This window comes from Paramisgurnus dabryanus, chromosome 13 (genome assembly GCF_030506205.2).
Source record: "Paramisgurnus dabryanus chromosome 13, PD_genome_1.1, whole genome shotgun sequence".
In the NCBI taxonomy this organism is placed as follows: domain Eukaryota; kingdom Metazoa; phylum Chordata; class Actinopteri; order Cypriniformes; family Cobitidae; genus Paramisgurnus; species Paramisgurnus dabryanus.
The window spans coordinates 26,285,868-26,305,191 of record NC_133349.1 but is presented as its reverse complement, the minus strand read 5'-3'; the positions used below and the strand labels follow the sequence as shown (position 1 = coordinate 26,305,191).

The window sequence follows — 19,324 nt, the reverse complement described above, 5'->3', positions numbered from 1 at the left end:
CTTTGTTAGAATTAAAAATGGCTTCATAAACATTTATGGTCGAAAAGGTATTTTAGGTATTCCCACCACTTCTCAACAATAAAAAAGACATAACACACAAGTAAAAGTACAATAATGGGTATTTATTGTATAAATTTAACAGTTTAAACGTATTACAAACAACTCGCGTTGCAGGCCTTGTGAGCTGAAACCATATGATCACTTTATATTAACACAAGATTTATAGCAGATAGTGATTGCTTTTGTGTTTTTCCTCACATAAATCAATATTTTGTCTTCCTGATATCTGTTGTTTATACATTTTAGTAATCTCATTATTTCAGTGATTGAATTAAAGTGACTGATTAATTTTTATACACCTGAAATTATGTCTTCACTGTAGCAGCATTTTGCACATTTCCTTTTTAGCTGTTTAGGATGCTGTATTGTTACAGTGTTGATTGTTTCGGTGTTGATCCTCAAAACATGCGGTCCTAAGCGTGCCATTTACTTGCAGACACAATTGCACATACCTCACAATAAGGAAGTGGTTGTTTTTGTGTGTTATCACTAAATCCAATCAAATAAAAATTTATTAATGAACTCATGCAGGTCTTATTCTGCAGATACTGGAGATTATGCCTAATACATTTGAATGAACTAATCACAAAAAATTTTTCAAACATATGAAACATTGTTTAAGACATAACATAAAAAGTGGTCAGAAGTGTTAACAGGTTTAGGTAAGTTATTGTTTTGACCAAGCAATAGCCATGTCAGCAATGTACTGTGTTAGCATCAGAGAGTAAGAACACAGGAAATCTCTCTCTCTCTCTCTCTCTCTCTCTCTCGCTCTCTCTCTCTGTCTCTGCTGTCTTGTGGCTTTTTGTGTTATCTTTAAAAAGAAATTCAAAGGTTAAGGAGAAGTTACTTCTCTGACGCAGTTTGCAAAGCTATGCTCCTTAAATACATTTTTACTCTATTTGTTAAGTTTTACAAAGCAGATTTTTTATTTAAATATTTTTTAGATTTAAACAACTGAAAATAAGTGCACATATTATGCAAAATCATGCTTAATGTGTGATTGACAGGTGCGTGAACACAACAACCCTACAATGAAAAAAATACACCCTCTTCTTTTTTTACGCTCTGGGGTTTGAGGTTATAGCACACTGGCAGAAGTTTTGATATGCTCTTACATTTGGTCTTTATTAAGTTGCTTAAAACATATTAATGGCTAATATCCCATTAACCGTATTCAGCACAAACTGTGCTACAATAAAATGTGAGTAACGTGTATGTACATGTTTGTATTTAAGTAAATTATGTTTAGGCATGGTTAGTACAAATATTTTAAAAGTTGCTGAAATAAGGCAGAGCAACACATACTAAACAATTTGGGAGCAAAACCAAATATTGAAATCATATATTGTTTATGCATTCCAATTCATGATCTGGATCCTTCTAAGGCAGCGGCCTTTGAAGGCAAGACTCTGTATTTAAAAGTAAAATGCAACATGCACAATATTGCAGCAATTATATAAATTTACATCACTATAAAACTAAAAAAATTTTTGATTTGACTACAGTTCTGAATGTTTATTTCACCAAAATCCAGACGTCCCACACTGCACATGGCCCCGGAGTCAGTGAGGTGCAGCCTGCAACGGGAGCCAGGAATGTGCCGGCAGATCAGGAAGCCATGGAGGAGCCGACATATCAGGAAGTCACAGAGGTGCCGTCAGAGCAGGAAGTCACAAAAGAGCCAGCAGGGCAGGAATTGCTGAGTTCAGGGACGCTAGTGGGTGCTTAGGGTTAGGGTTAGGGTTACAGGGACGACTGGTTGAGGACAACTAAAGGGGGTCTGTATTGCCCAGACGCACCCTAAGGCCAGCACTATCCCTGCCTTCACAACTACCTCAGGTTGTAGCTATAGTTCAGAAGGCTGGAATTGCTTCCCAATTGTATCTCCTTTTACACTGCTGTAGATTTGTCATCCAGACTGGTTGTCTGTGAATAAACAGATCCTGTAGCCCGTGTAAGGTATCTCTTCATGAACTGTAATCTGCTGATGGGTGTTTTGTTCAGGAGTCTGTAAAGGTGTTTCCTAAATTTCTCTCCTACAAACACATAGAGAATGGGATTCAAGCCGCTGTGTGAGTAAGCCAGAGCTTCTGTGATCTGAAGACTAAGAGTGATTGCTTTGCTTTTTTCACAGGTTGGCTCTATGAGTTTATTTAGCTCCAATGCTTTCACAAAAGCTGCAATATTATATGGAGCCCAACAGCAGAAGAAGGCAACCATAACTACAATGACAAGTCTCATGGCCTGTTTCCTGGAAGAGCGAACTGTTAGGAGTCTGTGAAGAATTCTTGAGTAACAAAATCCAATTACACACAGTGGAATAATTAATCCTAAAACATTCATTTTAATAATACCAGCAGTGTTTGCATAATGGTGAGAGTTGTGCTCATCTGTTGGATAAGACTGACAGTATGTTTTATTATTGTGTGTACTGATTTCAAGGTAAATAAGCTCAGGAAACGAGGCTGCAACGGCAATGATCCAGATGACCACACTGGCTAAGATCCCATATATCTTTGTTCTGACCTTCAATGCGAACACAGCATGAACCACAGCTAAATATCTGTCGACACTCATCAGTACAACAAAGAAAATCCCACTGTAGAATCCAATGTGATAGACACCTAAAACCATGGTGCACATGGGGCGTCCAAAGACCCACTGATCTCTGGCATAGTGAGCCAGGAACGGGAGAGAGAAGACCAGCAGCAGATCAGCTAAAGCCAGGTTCAGGAGACAGATGTCAGTCATACTCCTCAGGTTAATACCCATTAAGATCACCCATAACACCAGCAGGTTACCCAGCAGGCCCAACACGAAGAACAGAGAGTATAACACAGGTAGGATGTTGGAAGCACGAACTCCATAATCACAGGATAACATAGATGGATCAACACCTTTATTGTAGTACTCATCATAGTCATATAAGGGAGTGGTGCTTGGCTCATCATTTTCTGGTTCATTCAAACTTAAGCAGAAAGGGAAAAATATAATTTAAGCAAAGTTTATAGAGCACAGCTCCACTGTCAGTAGTGACTAAAACATCTTGATCTAAACTGATCATTGCATTATAGAAACATGTGCTGTAATATGGCCTCACCTGGAAAATTTAAAAGCATCCTTGTATGGTGTCCTGTTGGTTACCATACTTGTCCATGAAGACTGTGGAGTGGTGCTTTTAATGACAAAGAGGCAAGGAAGTGTGTTATTATTGGTCTTAAATAAACATTTTTAAAGTTGAGTATAAGAATTATTTTTTGTAAATAAGCCATTATTTGTTTATCCGTTTATACTGTCTTTACATGTCTCTATCAATACACCCATTTTCATTTGCACATCTACATATGCATACAGTAGCGTATGAATTCCAGCGAGATCAAGCTTTTAATCCCAACAAAAGCAAACCTCAGGCTTGACAAATTTACTCAAAAGTTATGTGAAAGATTCAGAGCATGCCAAGATGCAGAAAGGCTCTTACATCAAACATTATCTTTTAATCTTTTTAAATACATGAAAACATGTACAATGTTTTTTTAAACTGAAAATAACCCGGTGATTTATTTTTCGAGGGCGCACTATGCAAAGCTTATGTGCATCACACGTCATTTCAAAATAAGTGTCTGCTGCACACACTACGAAAGGGTTTATAAACGCTCACGTTTGCCAGATACTCGGTTAATCTCATGTGTAATCAGAGTTTAGTGTTAGGTTGGTGTCTTGTGAGCATTTTGTGAATGTGAGTGTCTCTTTTATCATAAACCCTTTCAACGCGTGTGCAACAGGCACATATTTTGACAAGATGCATGATGCACATGGTTCACATGACGCAACAAACACATATTTTGAATTCACACCCATAGGAAGTGAAGTCACCGCTGATTTAACCATTTGTCACATACCTAAAAAAAGTAAATTCAGAAAAACTACAAATTATTATCAACTCTTAGATCCCTATTTTAACGATCTGAAACACAAGTGTGAAGCGCAAAGCGCAAGTGACTTTGTGGGCAGATCTTGGGCGCTGTTGCTATTTTCCCGGCGGGAGAAATAACTCTTGCGCCAGGCACAAATCAATAAGGGGTTGGTGAGAGGAAATAGCCACAATTGTCTCATCAGCTGGCACCCCCAGAACGTTGCGCTGCAAGCGCTACAATGATGTCAGGAGACGGGGGAATCCCAAGCTTGCCAGCATAAATCGGCCACGCTGTGTAACGGGAGGTGGATCTGCCTCTACACAGGACCTGACGCCAGCAGAGGACATCGCTGCGTACACCCTCACCGCTGAAAGCCAAGAAACGCAAGCAGTCCAACCCCAAAGTACACTTACAAATCAAGTTCACATACATTTAGGTTTCTTATGAAAACATTTGAATTATTATTTACATAAAATAAACATAATACAGCAACACAACAAACTTATGAAAATATTTTAATCGTTATTTGCATGAGAATTTTTTAACGTAGTCACACAAAATAAATAAAAACTATCACCACAATGCTCACCAAAATGATTTCCCTTATCTCATGTGTTAATATTTTTTATTGTAACAATTTATGATTTGCAAAAATAACTGTTGCATCTGTGTAGATTAGATAAGCAAAGTGTGTGCGCGTTGTGCACGCTATACATTATGGTCAAGCATGCGCCCTTAAAATAGCATAATGAACAACGCGCAACGCACCACTGACTTTAAACTAGTTTTTTTTTGGTCAGTGGCGCAATTGTTTTTTGAAACTGCAAAATAGCATCAGGGATGGTTTGCGCCGGAACATGCCCCCTTTTTTGCGCTGAACCGCCCAGGGAGCGCAAGTTCATTCCCTAGTTTGTCGACGTGCGTCTGTGGAGGGAAAAACCTGCTGTGCGCCGGTGCAAAATACAAATGATACATGCGTCACTGACAAAGTCAATTGCGTTGGGTGCAAGATAGGGCCCATAGTCTCTTAATCTCTTTCAGTGCTGTATGTTAATTTATGTTTCAGTGTCTTGCTCTTGTGGTTCTGCAAGTACGGAAAGCAGCTTTTGCATCTGATTTCCTTAATGCTTTTTTCAGTTGTGGCTTCAATGCTCTGCTGTACCCCACTGCAATAGGGTTGGAGATAAACTCAACAACCATAACAACAAAAAAATAATGCTGGGTTTATTAAGCTCGTCGTTTAGTCAAAAATTTACATTATTAACTATATACATTATTAACTCTATTAACTATAGTTAATTTTAAACCAACAGTTGGGTTTGTCCATATTTACAATCATAGGTTGAAAAACCCCATCATTTGTTGTGGTCTTACCTCAGCTGTAAAGCAGTAGAATTCATTCTCTGCTAGTTAAATCCAACGTCTTCTGTCTGTAAGACAAACAGAAAAAGGGTTTAAGACAATGCATTAGATAACATTTTAAGGTTTGGTAGGAGCCTAAACATTCAGTCTAGTCAATAATCATTGTGAGCATTAGGGAAGTGTAATGGTTTGCAATCAATGATTAATTTAATTTTAATTGCCTAAAAAAAATGAAAAAAGCTTTAAGTTGATCCGGATAATAGTATCTGACACGCGGATTTTGGTTGGGGTATCCGTTCATGTGCAACTTTTCAGTGATATTTTTTGTTTGTTTGTTTACAATGGCTGTTGACTTTCAGAAGTAGTTGTGATGCGTCTTTCCCCAGAAATGTGAAACATATGTTGGATTAAAATACAATATGTACAATTTAAAACAATTTTGGAAAAAGAAATACCACACGGAATATTGAATATCGGATTATTTAGCATGTTGTTCAAGTTAATTTTAGCACATGCATTTAGATAGGGTGACCATATAGGTGCAATTCTTCCCAAACGCGTCCTGGCCACGCATACGTCATAGAGGATTATTATTATTATTACAGAAAAGCAACAGATACATTTTAAGATAAGAATGAAACTACGATTGCATGTCTTATGTTTTTAACTGAATGGCGTATGCGGTCAACAAATACGACTTCTGGAAGACGCACCGAAATCCTGGCCAGGACGCGTCCAGGAAGAATGGCACGTATGGTCACCCTAATTTAGAACCAAAATTAAAACTGACATTTAGTACACAATAAATAAGAGCAGTAAAAAAATAAAAAACTCCCTGTTTGGAAGTGGGTTAGCAGCTGCCAGTAACCGTACTCCATAGGCTGCTTATCAGTATGAATGATATAAACCAATCCCCATGTCTCTATGACATGCACCTCTTACACCCCAGGGGTACAACTTAGACAACATTGTGAGTTACAGTGGTTTGAAAAAGTGTTGGCCCCTTCTTAAATTTTGTATATGTTTGTCACACTTTAATGTTTCCGAAAAACTTTATGGAAATTAAACACATGCAGTTTTTAAATGAAGGTTTTTATTATTAAGGAAAAACTAAATTTACATAAAAACAACATGGCCCTGTGTAAAAAAAAGTGCCTGCCCCCTAAACCTAATAACTGGTTGGGCCACCCTTACCAGCAACAACTGCAATAAAGCGTTTGCGATAACTTGCAATGAGTCTGTTACAGCGCTGTGGAGGAATTTTGGCCCACTCAACTTTGCAGAATTGTTTTAATTCAGCAACATTGGAGGGTTTGAGAGCATGAACCGCCTTTTTAAGGTCATGTCACAGGATTAAGGTTAGGACTTTGACTAGGTCTTCATTTTGGTTTTCTTCAGCCATTCAGAGGTGCACTTGTTGGTGTGTTTTGGATCATTGTCCGGCTGCAGAACCCAAGTTTGCTTCAGCGTAAGTTCACGAACAGATGGCCAGACATTGTCCCCTTTAGGATTTTTTGGTAAACAGCAGAATTTGTGGTCCCATTTATCACAGCAAGTCTTCCAGGTCCTGAAGCAGCAGAACAGGCCGAGATCATCACACTACCACCACTATATTGTACTGTTGGTATGATGTCCTTTTCCGAAATGCTGTGTTACTTTTACGCCAGACGTAATGGTACACACACCTTCCAAAATGTTTTGCATTTGCAATTGCATTTACAAAAGTTATGGTCAGGACCTCTTAAAGATTACTAAACACTTGACTCTTTGTAACACCGACTATCCCACCCTGGGAATTTTACTCAGGGAAATAAGTATTGATAAGGGCACACAGGTTCGTTCCCACAAAGATCCAGAAGAAATAACAATACTTTATTTATAAAGAGAATGAAAACACAGTTCCATGTATTATAATTCAGCATAAGACTAATGAAGCTAGCTTCATATTAAAACGAGCTGTAATGGGCACCAAACATTAGAGGTACATATCAGATGGCAGAGAGAAATAGAACCCCCCCCCCCCAAGATCCACTTTACTACACACGCTTCAAATATACACTTTTTGGGCTCACTTCACCACACGTGTTCCAGGTAACAAAAGATTACACATCAACCCATACGGAAATGTAATATATGACATATATGTCCCTATATCAAAACCGATCTTGGCATATATGCTACATATATATTCAATATATTAATATCACATATATAGATCATCTGGATATATGAATATATAGGTTTAAAACATATATGAAATACTCATATTAAAATGTATATAAATACATATATTAATATCACATATATAGATACTCTTGATATATGAATATATATGTTTTAAACCTATATGAAATACTCATATTAAAATGTATATAAATACATATATGAATGTCACATATATATATACTCTTGATATATGAGATATATGTTTTAAACCTATATGAAATACTCATATTAAAATGTATATAAATACATATATGAATATCACAAATATAGATACTCTTGATATATGAAGATATATGTTTTAAACCTATATGGAATACTCATATTAAAATGTATTTAAATGCATATATTTAAAATATGTATATGTATGAATTCTTATATGGGTTTGTATTTTACAACCATATAAAATGGATTTTTACATGGTACTGTATGCTCCAACCATATGATATCAATATGTTTTATGTCTAGATGTCTAAAATAACATAGCCTATAGGTCTGTAAATATATTGTTAACCATTATTAGGGTCATAACATTATAACCCTGCCTAGTTTCACACTGCATGCATTTGGCACCGCAATGTGGGGTTAATCCCACAAAAACAGGGCTAACCGTGCTTCCGAGCAGTGTTTCATAACCCTGTGTTAATTTCAGGGATAACCCTGCTTCTAAATTACAAGTGTGAAATGCTCCTTAACCTAGAGTTAAAAGTGGGGTTTAGAGAGAACCATGGTTTTACTACAGGAACCATGGTTTTTGGTTTTAACTGTGGTTAGTGATCGTAAGGGTAGGGTTTAGGAATGCATCGTTTGAAATGTCAGATTATGAATACCCAGGGTTATCTCTTAACCCCTGGCTAAGTATTAATAGTGTGAAGTGAAGATAACCCAGGAATCCGTTAACCCGGTGTTTAGAATAACACAGCGTTAACTATTTCCAGAGTGAAAAGCTCTTCTGTGTCATTCATTTTTCTAATGCAAGCTTAAATAACCTCACCAACATTATCTAGCTTTCATAAAAATTAATATGGTTTTTTAGTTAAACCATATTAACCACAAATGTATAATTGTCTCACTATAATCATAATATAATAAACCATGTGAAAAAATACTAGTTATTTTAGTAAACTGCAGTCTCAGAAGAAAAGCTGTCACTAGGTACAGATATGAATACATTTTGGAACATGTACCTCTGTGGTAATATGTACATTTAATTATACTAATACCACGCACAAATAGGGTGTAACTTACTTTTTTAAAAACCACCTCGGTGGCAGCATTTGTACTTTTTTTTCTGAGTGTGTACATTCCACTGACAATCCCCACTATAGGCTATGTATGTACTATAGTATGCTACACTTTTCAAAATTATTTTTAACCAGACTATACTACATTGGCCTACTATTGTGCACTATAGTTTTAGTTTTAATATTTAGAAAAAAATTTATTATTACTATGGTTATATTCATTAGGGATGAAAGCAGTCTCTTTTCTGTCTCAATATGCGATAAACATTGCAAAAATTCATGTGATCGTGTCAATTTACCAGATCATAAAGTCATAAAATAGCCTATTAATGGATCAGGATTATTTTAAAACACACTTGCACGCACGTATGCGCACACGCTCGAACTGATTTTGCCAACTGGTTGATGTCCTCAGGGCAACATATTGTTAATAAATAAAACCTAAACCCAGCCCAAACCCCAACCCTAACCATAACCAAACCCTAAAATCAGAGAGACATGATAACTGAAAAACAATGGTCTAGAAACAGCTAATCCTGATTGTAAGCTTAAACTTAAAACAAACTGTAAACTTATTTCTGAAATCTGATTGGTTGATTGAAATGTTGTCCCAGGGTCAACATGTTCCCGGGAAAACATCAACCACTTGGCAAAATCAGGAGAGCCATGCGCACACATACACACACAATATACTTCATAGTTATACTCCATATTACTCAATGTACAAGCTAGAAATTAAGCTCTGCACAGGTCTACTAAAGGGTTAATGGTGCCACATGGTGATCAACAGTAAAAATGACAAATTTGACCTCTTTGCAAAAGGAAAAACCACCAACATTCAAAAATGCATGATAACAAGGTGTCATTGCTCTGCAATCAAAAAATGTTGTTATAATGGAAGTCAAGGGGCAAAAACAGCCGCTAACAATAAATGAGGGAGAAAACAATAATCAAAAGCCAATGTTTTTACTTTATCTTTGACATGCCCAAGACAGCGAAAAAGGTAAAAAAATCCAGTCCACAATCACTTTTAATATTGAAAATTTGTCATTTAGTTTTTTCCCCAAATCCACTTATTAACTTGGCAATTAAAGAGTTAAAATAATGGAATTTTTTTAAAGATTTGGTAGTTTTGATCAGTACTGACTGTGATTAACAGATTTATGCAAATAAAGTGAAAAAAATAATAATCTGATAAATTTTCAGATTACAGATGTTTAATTTAGTGGATGTATTAAATTTGAACAATGCACAAGGGTTAAATTTACACTGTGTACCCCTGCATAAAATGAAACAGGAGGAATGATAAATCAAACACTGTAAATACAAGCTAAACAGCGCCTACTTCAGTAACACACAAATAGCTTAAGTTGTTAGCCCCGCCTATCCAACTGCTGGGTGGATCAGTGGATAGCGCAGGCGACTTTCAACGAGAGGACCCGGGTTCGAGGCCCGACTGGACTCATCAGGTACATTACAAATAATAAGTTGTGTTTGTGTGTTAATTGTGTGAATGGGTTGTATGTCCTACTTGTGGTGTGAAACATGCAAAAAGTAGATAAAAACTACGGTTCAAATTTAATTATTTTATGATATATGATAAGTATATGTATGCAACATATATTACACATATATGTGAAGTCATGTATGTCACATATATAAATAATTATAAAGATGACATATATGTCTATGTATGTTTTTTGCACACATAGACATACATTTGTATGGGATAGACATATATGTCAATATATGAAATTGTTCCATTTTCGAATAGGTGTCATATATAGTTGTACATATATGCACATATATGTTTCTACTTTATATTACCATATATTTCATATAGGGATATTTCATATATTGACATATATTACATTTCCGTATGGGAAACGACTCAGTGAACAAATACAAAAAAAGTATTTGGGGAGGTCAACACTCCTCCTTGACCGATCTAACAGTTAAATGAAGTACCACAGCTCCACAAAATAGCAACCCAATAAACACACTGAATCGTCACAAACCAATATTAAATCAAATAATCAAAGAAAATAAAGAAAGAAATGATCTGCTTGCGGTCAGGCAGCAAGCAGATAGTGAGGAGATGTTTGCTGTATGTAACAAAAAATTTTTTATGGTCTAAAACGCGTGAATTTGCTTAGAGCCCCTTTAAAGCACTCACCATTCAACCAGTCTCACAGGGTATGGCTGCTACACAGGTAATTTTTTCCCAGTCTCTTTCTTATGGTGGAGTCATGAACACTGAATGTAACTGAGGCAAGTGAGGCCTGCAGTTCCCTTTCAATACGGTTCACTTCGCATTGCGTCAGTTAGCTGACGCTATGGGGGAAACTCCTGTTTACTCCGTGACTGAAGCCTATTGGTTAACGTCTGTACAAAGTACAGACCAATGACGTTTGAACCCGCGCGCGGGAGGAACTTGTCCTTATATAAGCGCGGTTCAATCGTCAGGAGCTCATTATTTTCTCCTTCAGCGCGAACCTCTCGCTGCTCCGAAGAAAAAGAAGAAGCCTTACCTCGCCGTTGACAAAAGCCCTGCAGCGGAGTCCAGGCCTAGCGTCTTCCCCTGCCGTTTTCCGGCTGAGAACCGAAGATAGCAGAGTCCAGGTCTAGCGTCTTCCCCTGCCGCTTTCCGGCCGAGAACCGAAGATAGCCTTCGCTTGCCGTGGTTCGAGCCCTGTGCAGCGGACACACGCCTGACGAGGTCTCCCCTGCGGCCGCCCGGTAAGATCGATATATTTAATATAAAGCTATAAGCTAAAAGAGCAGGCGCTGTTGTAATAGCGTCCAGCACAGCGGCTCGGTGAGCCTCTCTGCTATGAATTTCCTCAGAGCGCGTTACCGGTCTGGCACCTCCCACGCCGGGACCGCGCTTATGCTTTGGTTGTCTTATCCATGTTTCGTACTCCCCCTGCTGTTCCTCTCTCGCCGGGATGAACACACGGCGAGCCATGAGACTAGATGGATGCATAGACAAGCACACACGGACTAACCCCCCCTGTGTTCTGTCACACCGCAACCGTTCATGCTGCTTACAGAGTCCCTTCGCTCCTCTCACATTCAGTGGCGAGATCTCTGGCACATATATTAATCCCCCGAGTGCATCGGGTGATACCGTCACGACGCATGGCTGTTCTGTCTGTGTTGCTGCTCCCCTCTGCCGTTCCTCTCTTGTTGAGATGAACAAGCGGGGAACCGTAGACCTGGATAGATGCATACGACAAGCAAACACGGGCGGTCTGCCCCTGTCTCTATCATAGCACAGCCACTCGTGCTCCACGCTCGCGGAGTCCCTCGCTCCTTTCCCCACAGTGGTGAGGTCTCTTAACGGCTTAGCTAGCACGCGGTATTACGGCTCGCTGCCTCTAAATGCAGCTGTCCAGTGTTCAACGATTACAGAGCTTCATGCCCCTCCCCTCCTGGAGCGGCGCGATCTCATTCGTCTGCTCGATAGGGCCGATTCGCCGCTATTGGAGCACCAAGAACACTCATTATAAGAGAGCTTCATGCCCCTCCCCTCCTGGAGCGGCACGATCTCATTCGTCTGCTCGATAAGGCGGACACGCCTCTATTGGAGCGCTAAAACACTTATTATAGAGCTTTACTGGCCTGAGCCGATCTCACTTCAGATAGCTCATTTTTCGTCTGCCTGGTAATTTCTCTCTGGTTTAGACGGAATCAGAGGCAGAACGAATTTGTTTATAATATACTGAGGCCCGAATACCTCCCTTTATTCAGTCCCGTCCTATATCAGTACGCTGAATATTGGTACATTCTTATATATATATACCCGGTTTTTCTGCCCTTTTAATAAACGGCAAAACCGCGGGCCTCGCGGCAGACTTCCTCTCTGCGATGGGTTCAGTCTGACATTAAACTACCTAGACATACTACCCTGCTCCGTGAGCCGTTCGGTCACCGTCACTACTGAGGCTTGTGCACCTGAACGGCTGAGCTCTGGTCTCCGCAGCATAGCTGCATCAACAGAGAACGAAACTGTCTGGGAAAAAAGGGGTTATGTCGCGCCTCGGCTGGACTGCCCTGAAATGTTTTCTGTGTGCTGTTTATCCAAACATACTGTGTAATACTGTCGGCTATGCGACCTCACTATAGTGGCGAACGGTATTTAATTCCTCTAAAAAGAGTAATTTCCGTGCTTACTATACTGTGTATTGACACCCACGGTTGTACGGTGTCTCTAAACACTTTATCGCCTTACTGACGAGCAATCAGTAATACGCACACACGGCCCGCTGTCCATAATTCTATCGACGCTAGCCGAAAAAACCCCGGTTTGGCCATATACTGTGTATTGACACCCCAGGACTGTACGGTGTCTCCAACACCTTTCTGCCAAATTCGCTCGCAGCCCACCTCAGTTTCTCCGCTACGATGCTGATGGCGCAAACGAGCACGGTCTTACGGCTGTTATTCTCTCTTCCTAGAGGAAGGACAGCCTCAGACTTTTGCATGGCTCCAAGCGTTTGAATCGCGCCCTCTCCGGACGGCCACTCAAAGGCTTACAGCCAAGCGGTTTACGACGTTTTTCGGCCATATAGCTGATTTATATTAGCGGATCCGAAGACGCTCACACCTCCGCTCCAATACTCGGAGATATTAAGGGTAATATCAACCTCAAGTGAGCTTGCTACCCGCCACAATAAGTTTCAAAGCTTAAAGCGCGCGCACAGTCAGACGCGCGCGGCATCTCGTTTAAGACGGGCGCACGTACCCCTCTAACGAGCCTCAGAAAGCTGAATATCGTGGCATTGTTCATAAGTCCACTTCAGTTTGACTAAGCAAAGGTCCCGCCCCGAGCTGACGGCCGGGAAGCTTGCTTAAGTTACACACTGCTGCATGAAGTGCTGTCATTACGAGCTAGCCCAGCATTTGCTGTGGGTTGAACACGCTTTACGACGGCAATCAGCCTTCGGCGCGTGGAACGCCGTTTGTCTCATATAAATCACCTTGTACTGTGAATACGGTACATTAAGAGGATGATTTAGCACTGCAGCACTCTCGACCGTGTTATTGTGATAATGCGGTCGGGCAATCTACGGTGGTTTCATTATTTACCGAACCAGACTGAGATCTCGCCCCCTGAACAAGCTGACGAGTCATCTCCTTTATAAACTCATTGCATCGCTTTATAAGCTATGTTCAATCAGAGTGATACGCATCTCATGCTTAAACTACCAATATTAACCCATTACGATGGGCGTGCGGAGATGGCATCCGTGGGACACGACCTACATTACGTGCCTTATGACACATTGACACAAGCTGCTAGGACCCCTTTCACGAGGCGTCCTTATGCAAAGTCTGATCCATTCTGTCTAGTGACATTTGAAAGTCAATACCCCCCGCGAATCGTGGGTGGAACACTTTTCTCCTCACTACAGAGGCACGGCGGCTCTCTCCCCTACCTATATCTATGTGGCCGTGATAACAGCGAACCACGCTTTTACGACCGACCATTCATTTAATTCACAAGCCTGTCATCTCTCAGATGCGGACGGCGGCGGTAACAGCGAACCATGCTTTTACGGCTGGCCATTCACTTTATTCATAAGCCTGTCATTTCTCAGATGCGGACGGTGCCCGAGGCACAGCGCTCTGGAACTGTCCAAGGTCCTGGATGACACATACGTCTGACGTACATCAGACGATCAGCTGTTCATCTGCGTCACAGATCACTCACTAGAGCACCTGTCAATACAGGCTATTTATGGATCGTTGACGTTATCACCTCCCGTGACAATTATGCTCACTTGTCTAAGAGCATGGGCATGGTCTTAGAGGTTTCTCATTTGACAATTGTGACACGGCCGGCTGGTCCCCGCCGTCCACGTTGTCAGTTTACAGCTTCGACATCCCTGCTTCGCACTACTGAGGTTTGTTGCATTAAAGGTGCGCCCATTAGCTCACCTGTATGCACGATATGGTTTTTAATTATATGCGTCCACCGTGCGCTTAGAGAAGCTCACATGTACACGCTATAACATTTTGGTATACAATAAGATGCGCTTGGGAAAGCTCACCTGTATACACAGCTGTGTTATGATTTGTGACACGTACATTGTTGTTCATCTGTGTACGTTCACGGTGCGTTGGGTGCCCACTGTTACGTTCATCAATCATATTTGTACACATTCACGGCGCGTTCTGTGCACTGATTTATCTATACGCATTCACGGTGCACTGAAGAGTTCACCCGTGTGCGCACAATTTATTATCAGAACACATGACGGCGCGCTCGAGAATCTTGCCGGCCTGTGCATTATAACACTCTGATTCATCTATGTGCATTCACGATGTATTCAAGTGTTCACCTGTGCCCGTGCAATTTATAGTCAATACACATTTACGGCGCGCTTGGAAAGCTCACCGATCTGTGCACTATAATACTTCCTATATGCATCCCGATGCGCTCGAGGGTGCACCTGGGTTCACACTATTGTGGTATCTGTATAATCCCACGCTACGAACCGTTCTGCCGCATATTATAGTCAGATCGGCCGTTCGTGAGCTTCGCAGATCACTCACTACGTATGTCTGTGTTGCTAACAGTGGTTATTTAGATGGATCGTTGAAACCATCGCACTGGCTCCCGCCCCTCTATGAGCTATGTCCTATATAGAGCCCACTCTCTGCGAGTTTGGCTTCTTCATGAACTTGGTCTACAGGGGTATCTATATCTATATTTGATATCTGCTACGCGGCCGGCTGGTCTTCGCCGTCTACGTTGTCAGATTGTACAGCTTAGACGTCCCTGCCCTACGAGCGCAGGTTCTCTCGGCTCAATCATGCACGCTCATGCGTTTTATGTGTACACCACGGTGCGCTCAGCGAGCTCACCAACGTGACTCTGAATTTACTTATCTCGCACAGCCGCGGCGCGCTCGGTACCTCGCCGTCTTGTGCTATGTTATGTGCCCCCGGTGCGTTTAAAACCCCACCGTGTGCGCGTCAACAATTTATATGGTGCTTACACATTTGCTTTTTAAGCTGTGAATATGCCGGGTATAGGGCCACACGCAGTGTCTCTCCGGTAAGGCACTTCAGTACGTTGTGTATGCACGGCGTGATGGGATTACGTTCCCCCATAGCGTCAGCTAACTGACGCAATGCGAAGTGAACCGTATTGAAAGGGAACGCTTAGGTTACTCACGTAACCCCGGTTCCCTGAAATAACGGGAACGAAGCATTGCGTCTCTTGCCGTGCTACAAACGTCTACGCAGCGAGTGTTATTCGGCTGCGCGCTTCAGTCGAATATAATGAGCTCCTGACGATTGAACCGCGCTTATATAAGGACAAGTTCCTCCCGCGCGCGGGTTCAAACGTCATTGGTCTGTACTTTGTACAGACGTTAACCAATAGGCTTCAGTCACGGAGTAAACAGGAGTTTCCCCCATAGCGTCAGCTAACTGACGCAATGCTTCGTTCCCGTTATTTCAGGGAACCGGGGTTACGTGAGTAACCTAAGCGTTCTTTGGATGTTGTTGTGGGGTCTTTTGTGACCTCTTGGATGAGTCATTGCTGCGCTCTTGGGATAATTTTGGTCGACCTGGCACTCCTGGGAAGGTTTACCACTGTTCCATGTTTTCACCATTGCTTTCGAAAATGGCTTTATAACCTTTTCCAGACTCATAGATCTTAATTACGTTTTTTCTTATTTGTTCCTGAATTTCTTTGGATCTTAACATGATGTGTAGTTTTTGAGGACCTTTTGGTCTACTTCACATTGTTAGGCAGGTCCTATTTAAGTGATTTCTTGATTGCAAACACGTGAGGCATTAATCAGGCCTGGGTGTGGCTAGAGAAACTGAACTCAGGTGTGATAAACCACAGTTAAGTTATGATTTAACAGGAGGGGCAAACACTTTTTCACACAGGGCCATGTAGTATTAAATTTAGCTCAATTAACTTCATAATAAAAACCTTAATTTAATTTGTATGACAAACATTACAAACATGCCAAAACATAAAAGATCAGGAAGGGGGGCAACACTTTTTTACACCACTGCCTGTTGTTACAGAGCCTACAACAGGCAGTGGTGGGGAACTAACAACAGGAACTAACATCATCAAATATAGGCTGCATCCAAATACCCACACTTGTGGTTTTGCACACTCGAGAGTGCGTGTACGCAACAGAAAGTAAATGCACGAAAGTTTCTTAAAACTGGCAAAGTGCAGGGCCCTTAATATCTTTTTCTGGATGTAACTGGTGAGACTTTAGCCCAAACCTCGCGAGATATCGCGTAAACTTGTAATTGTAAGTTAATAAATGAATATTACATATTTTGGAAAGTGTTGCACATTTCATTGGTGCAAACATTGTTATGTATTTTGTAAAACATCTGCAACTGCTTTTTCACATAATTAGAAATATTAATTTTGTAATTTATTTGGGGACTACTGAATAAACAAAAAAAAAGTATCGTAAATAAAAAACAAATACATTTTGAGGCAAAATGGTGTTATTACCTGGAATGACATTTTTACATTTGCTAAGTGTGTCCCATCGGGTGAATAATTCTACACGCACACTTGGTATCTTCACACCCACTAGAACACTTGGGCCAAGTGGTCAAGTGCAAAGACCACAAGTGTGGGTATTTGGACACCAACGTAACCCTTGTTTCTATTAAATTTATTTTTTTCCACCCCTATGCGAACATCATGTACCAATTTGCTTATAGAAGTCCTTAATAAACCGGTCGATTTGAGCCCTCGTTTATCAGTCTAAGACAAACCGCACAGGATGGGTTACACACCGAAGTTTTGTCTAGAATAAAAAGAAGCAGCAGCACAATAATACGTTTGCAAGATAACAATAGTGAGGAATTACATAAATGCAAGCACCACTAACTATTAGTACAGAAAACAGTAATATTATAACCTTTATTTGCTTACAAATGAAATAATAAAATGCTAATTTATTTTAATTGTTTATTTATTTTTAATAGCTGGTGTCTCATCTGTGCATAACACAGAAAACGAAACCTCTTTACATCAAACAAACATATATAGTAAAACGGTACCTGTTTGCCTGGAAGAAAATCATCTGAACATCTACGAATGTGCAAATAATATTGATGACTGTAACACAGACGATCTCTAACACCAATGAGGACTACAAATATGCACTAGTGGTATAAACCACCTGTGACATTCAGGTATATTTGGTGACAGTTTCCTAGAGATGTTTTGCCAGCTTTGAACAGAAAATGTCACCATAAGATGTTTTCAACAAAAGTGTAAAACCATCATTTCAGAAGGAGATCTCAGGTATCTCCTATAAAGATGCAGGTTAGCACTTAACAATACTGCACTTAACAATAGTGCATATCTGTGCCTATTATTCAGGTTTAAAATCAATAACTAAATACAAGTGCAGAATACTCACACTATCTTGGTAAATGTAATTACCCTGTCACCTTCGAGAAGGAAAGATGAGATGAGATGATATGAGATCAGAGGAGGTAAATGAGATCTAATATAAATAGTTATTTCCTATATGTCAAAGCATTGGTTTTTTGACACTTCCTGTGGTTATATTAGAGTAGGGGCGTCGCAAATTGTAGGAGTAGTTTCAAAACTATAAACTCAATAGCAATGACATGATTGGTTTCCGCCATGTCTGGGGTAAAGTGAATCACCTTACAATGCAATATGAACTTTATATTTCTTTAATGACTTTTATGAAGCAAACAAGTATTAATATTACTTTATATTATATTTATATGTATTAGTAAATATGAGTAAACTATGGAGAAACACTCCCAGGTTTGTCAGAACAGCTAAGCAAAGGTGTTAAGTTGTGGTTTACAACTTGCAACTGCAAGTGACTTTATAAAGAGACGGACATACACAACAGTTCTTTTAAGTTTTTGTATTGTTCATCATGTCGTACATTTACACTTTCTGAATTAGTTATCCTTTTTAAAGGACTGCCCAGTAAACAATTACAGTCTTTCAACGTTGAAATATGGTTTAAAATAAGTCGGTCCGCCTTGGACTGGTTTACGACGTGATTTCAACTAAGTAGTTTTGGCTGGACTGTTTGACTACGTGTTTTCAACTCATAATCTATAAATCCAGCCAAAACTACTTAGTTGAAATCACGTCGTAAACCAGTCCAAGGCGGACTGACTTCTTTTCAACCGTATTTCAACATTGAAAGACCGTAATTGTTTACTGGGTAGATTATGAGTTGAAAACATGGTCAGTTGAAAACATGTAGTCAAACAGTCCAGCCAAAACTACTTAGTTGAAATCACGTCAAAAACCAGTCCAAGGCGGACCGACATATTCTCAACCATATTTCAATGTTGAAAGACCGTAATTGTTTACTGGGACCGTACTAGTGGAAGTGCGAATGCGCATGAGTCCTGTTGGCGCTGTTTTATATTCCCCTGCCGGGTTGAAGTGTTTAGTTTTGGTTTGTTGCCTGTGGCTGTGTAAGCTGTAAATTGAATATACACTACATATGTTTA

The 19,324-nt window shown here is 40.2% G+C and overlaps 1 protein-coding gene across 2 annotated transcripts; it reads right to left on the bottom strand.

Annotated features, from left to right (window-relative positions):
- Nucleotides 1-113: 113 nt before the first annotated feature.
- Nucleotides 114-18,367, bottom strand: LOC135728135 (C-C chemokine receptor type 5-like). Of its 2 annotated transcripts, none has more exons than XM_065246246.2 (4): nucleotides 18,235-18,367; nucleotides 5,352-5,407; nucleotides 3,164-3,238; nucleotides 114-3,031 (listed from the first exon to the last, which is right to left on the bottom strand). In XM_065246246.2, exons 2-4 carry the CDS (start codon nucleotides 5,375-5,377, stop codon nucleotides 1,954-1,956), a joined length of 1,179 nt encoding a protein of 392 aa, XP_065102318.2. In that variant the 5' UTR covers nucleotides 5,378-5,407; nucleotides 18,235-18,367; the 3' UTR covers nucleotides 114-1,953. The 2 variants fall into 2 exon arrangements, with proteins under 2 accessions (XP_065102318.2, XP_065102319.2); XM_065246247.2 differs by lacking the exon at nucleotides 18,235-18,367 and adding an exon at nucleotides 17,870-18,148.
- Nucleotides 18,368-19,324: the final 957 nt, after the last annotated feature.

Coding starts and splice junctions, on each gene's coding strand:
- LOC135728135 (XM_065246246.2), bottom strand. CDS start 5,377: ATGAATTCTACTGCTTTACAGCTGAG. Junction 3,239..5,351: donor TCTACTGCTTTACAGCTGAG/GTAAGACCACAA, acceptor TGTCATTAAAAG/CACCACTCCACAGTCTTCAT. Junction 3,032..3,163: donor GATGCTTTTAAATTTTCCAG/GTGAGGCCATAT, acceptor TTTCTGCTTAAG/TTTGAATGAACCAGAAAATG.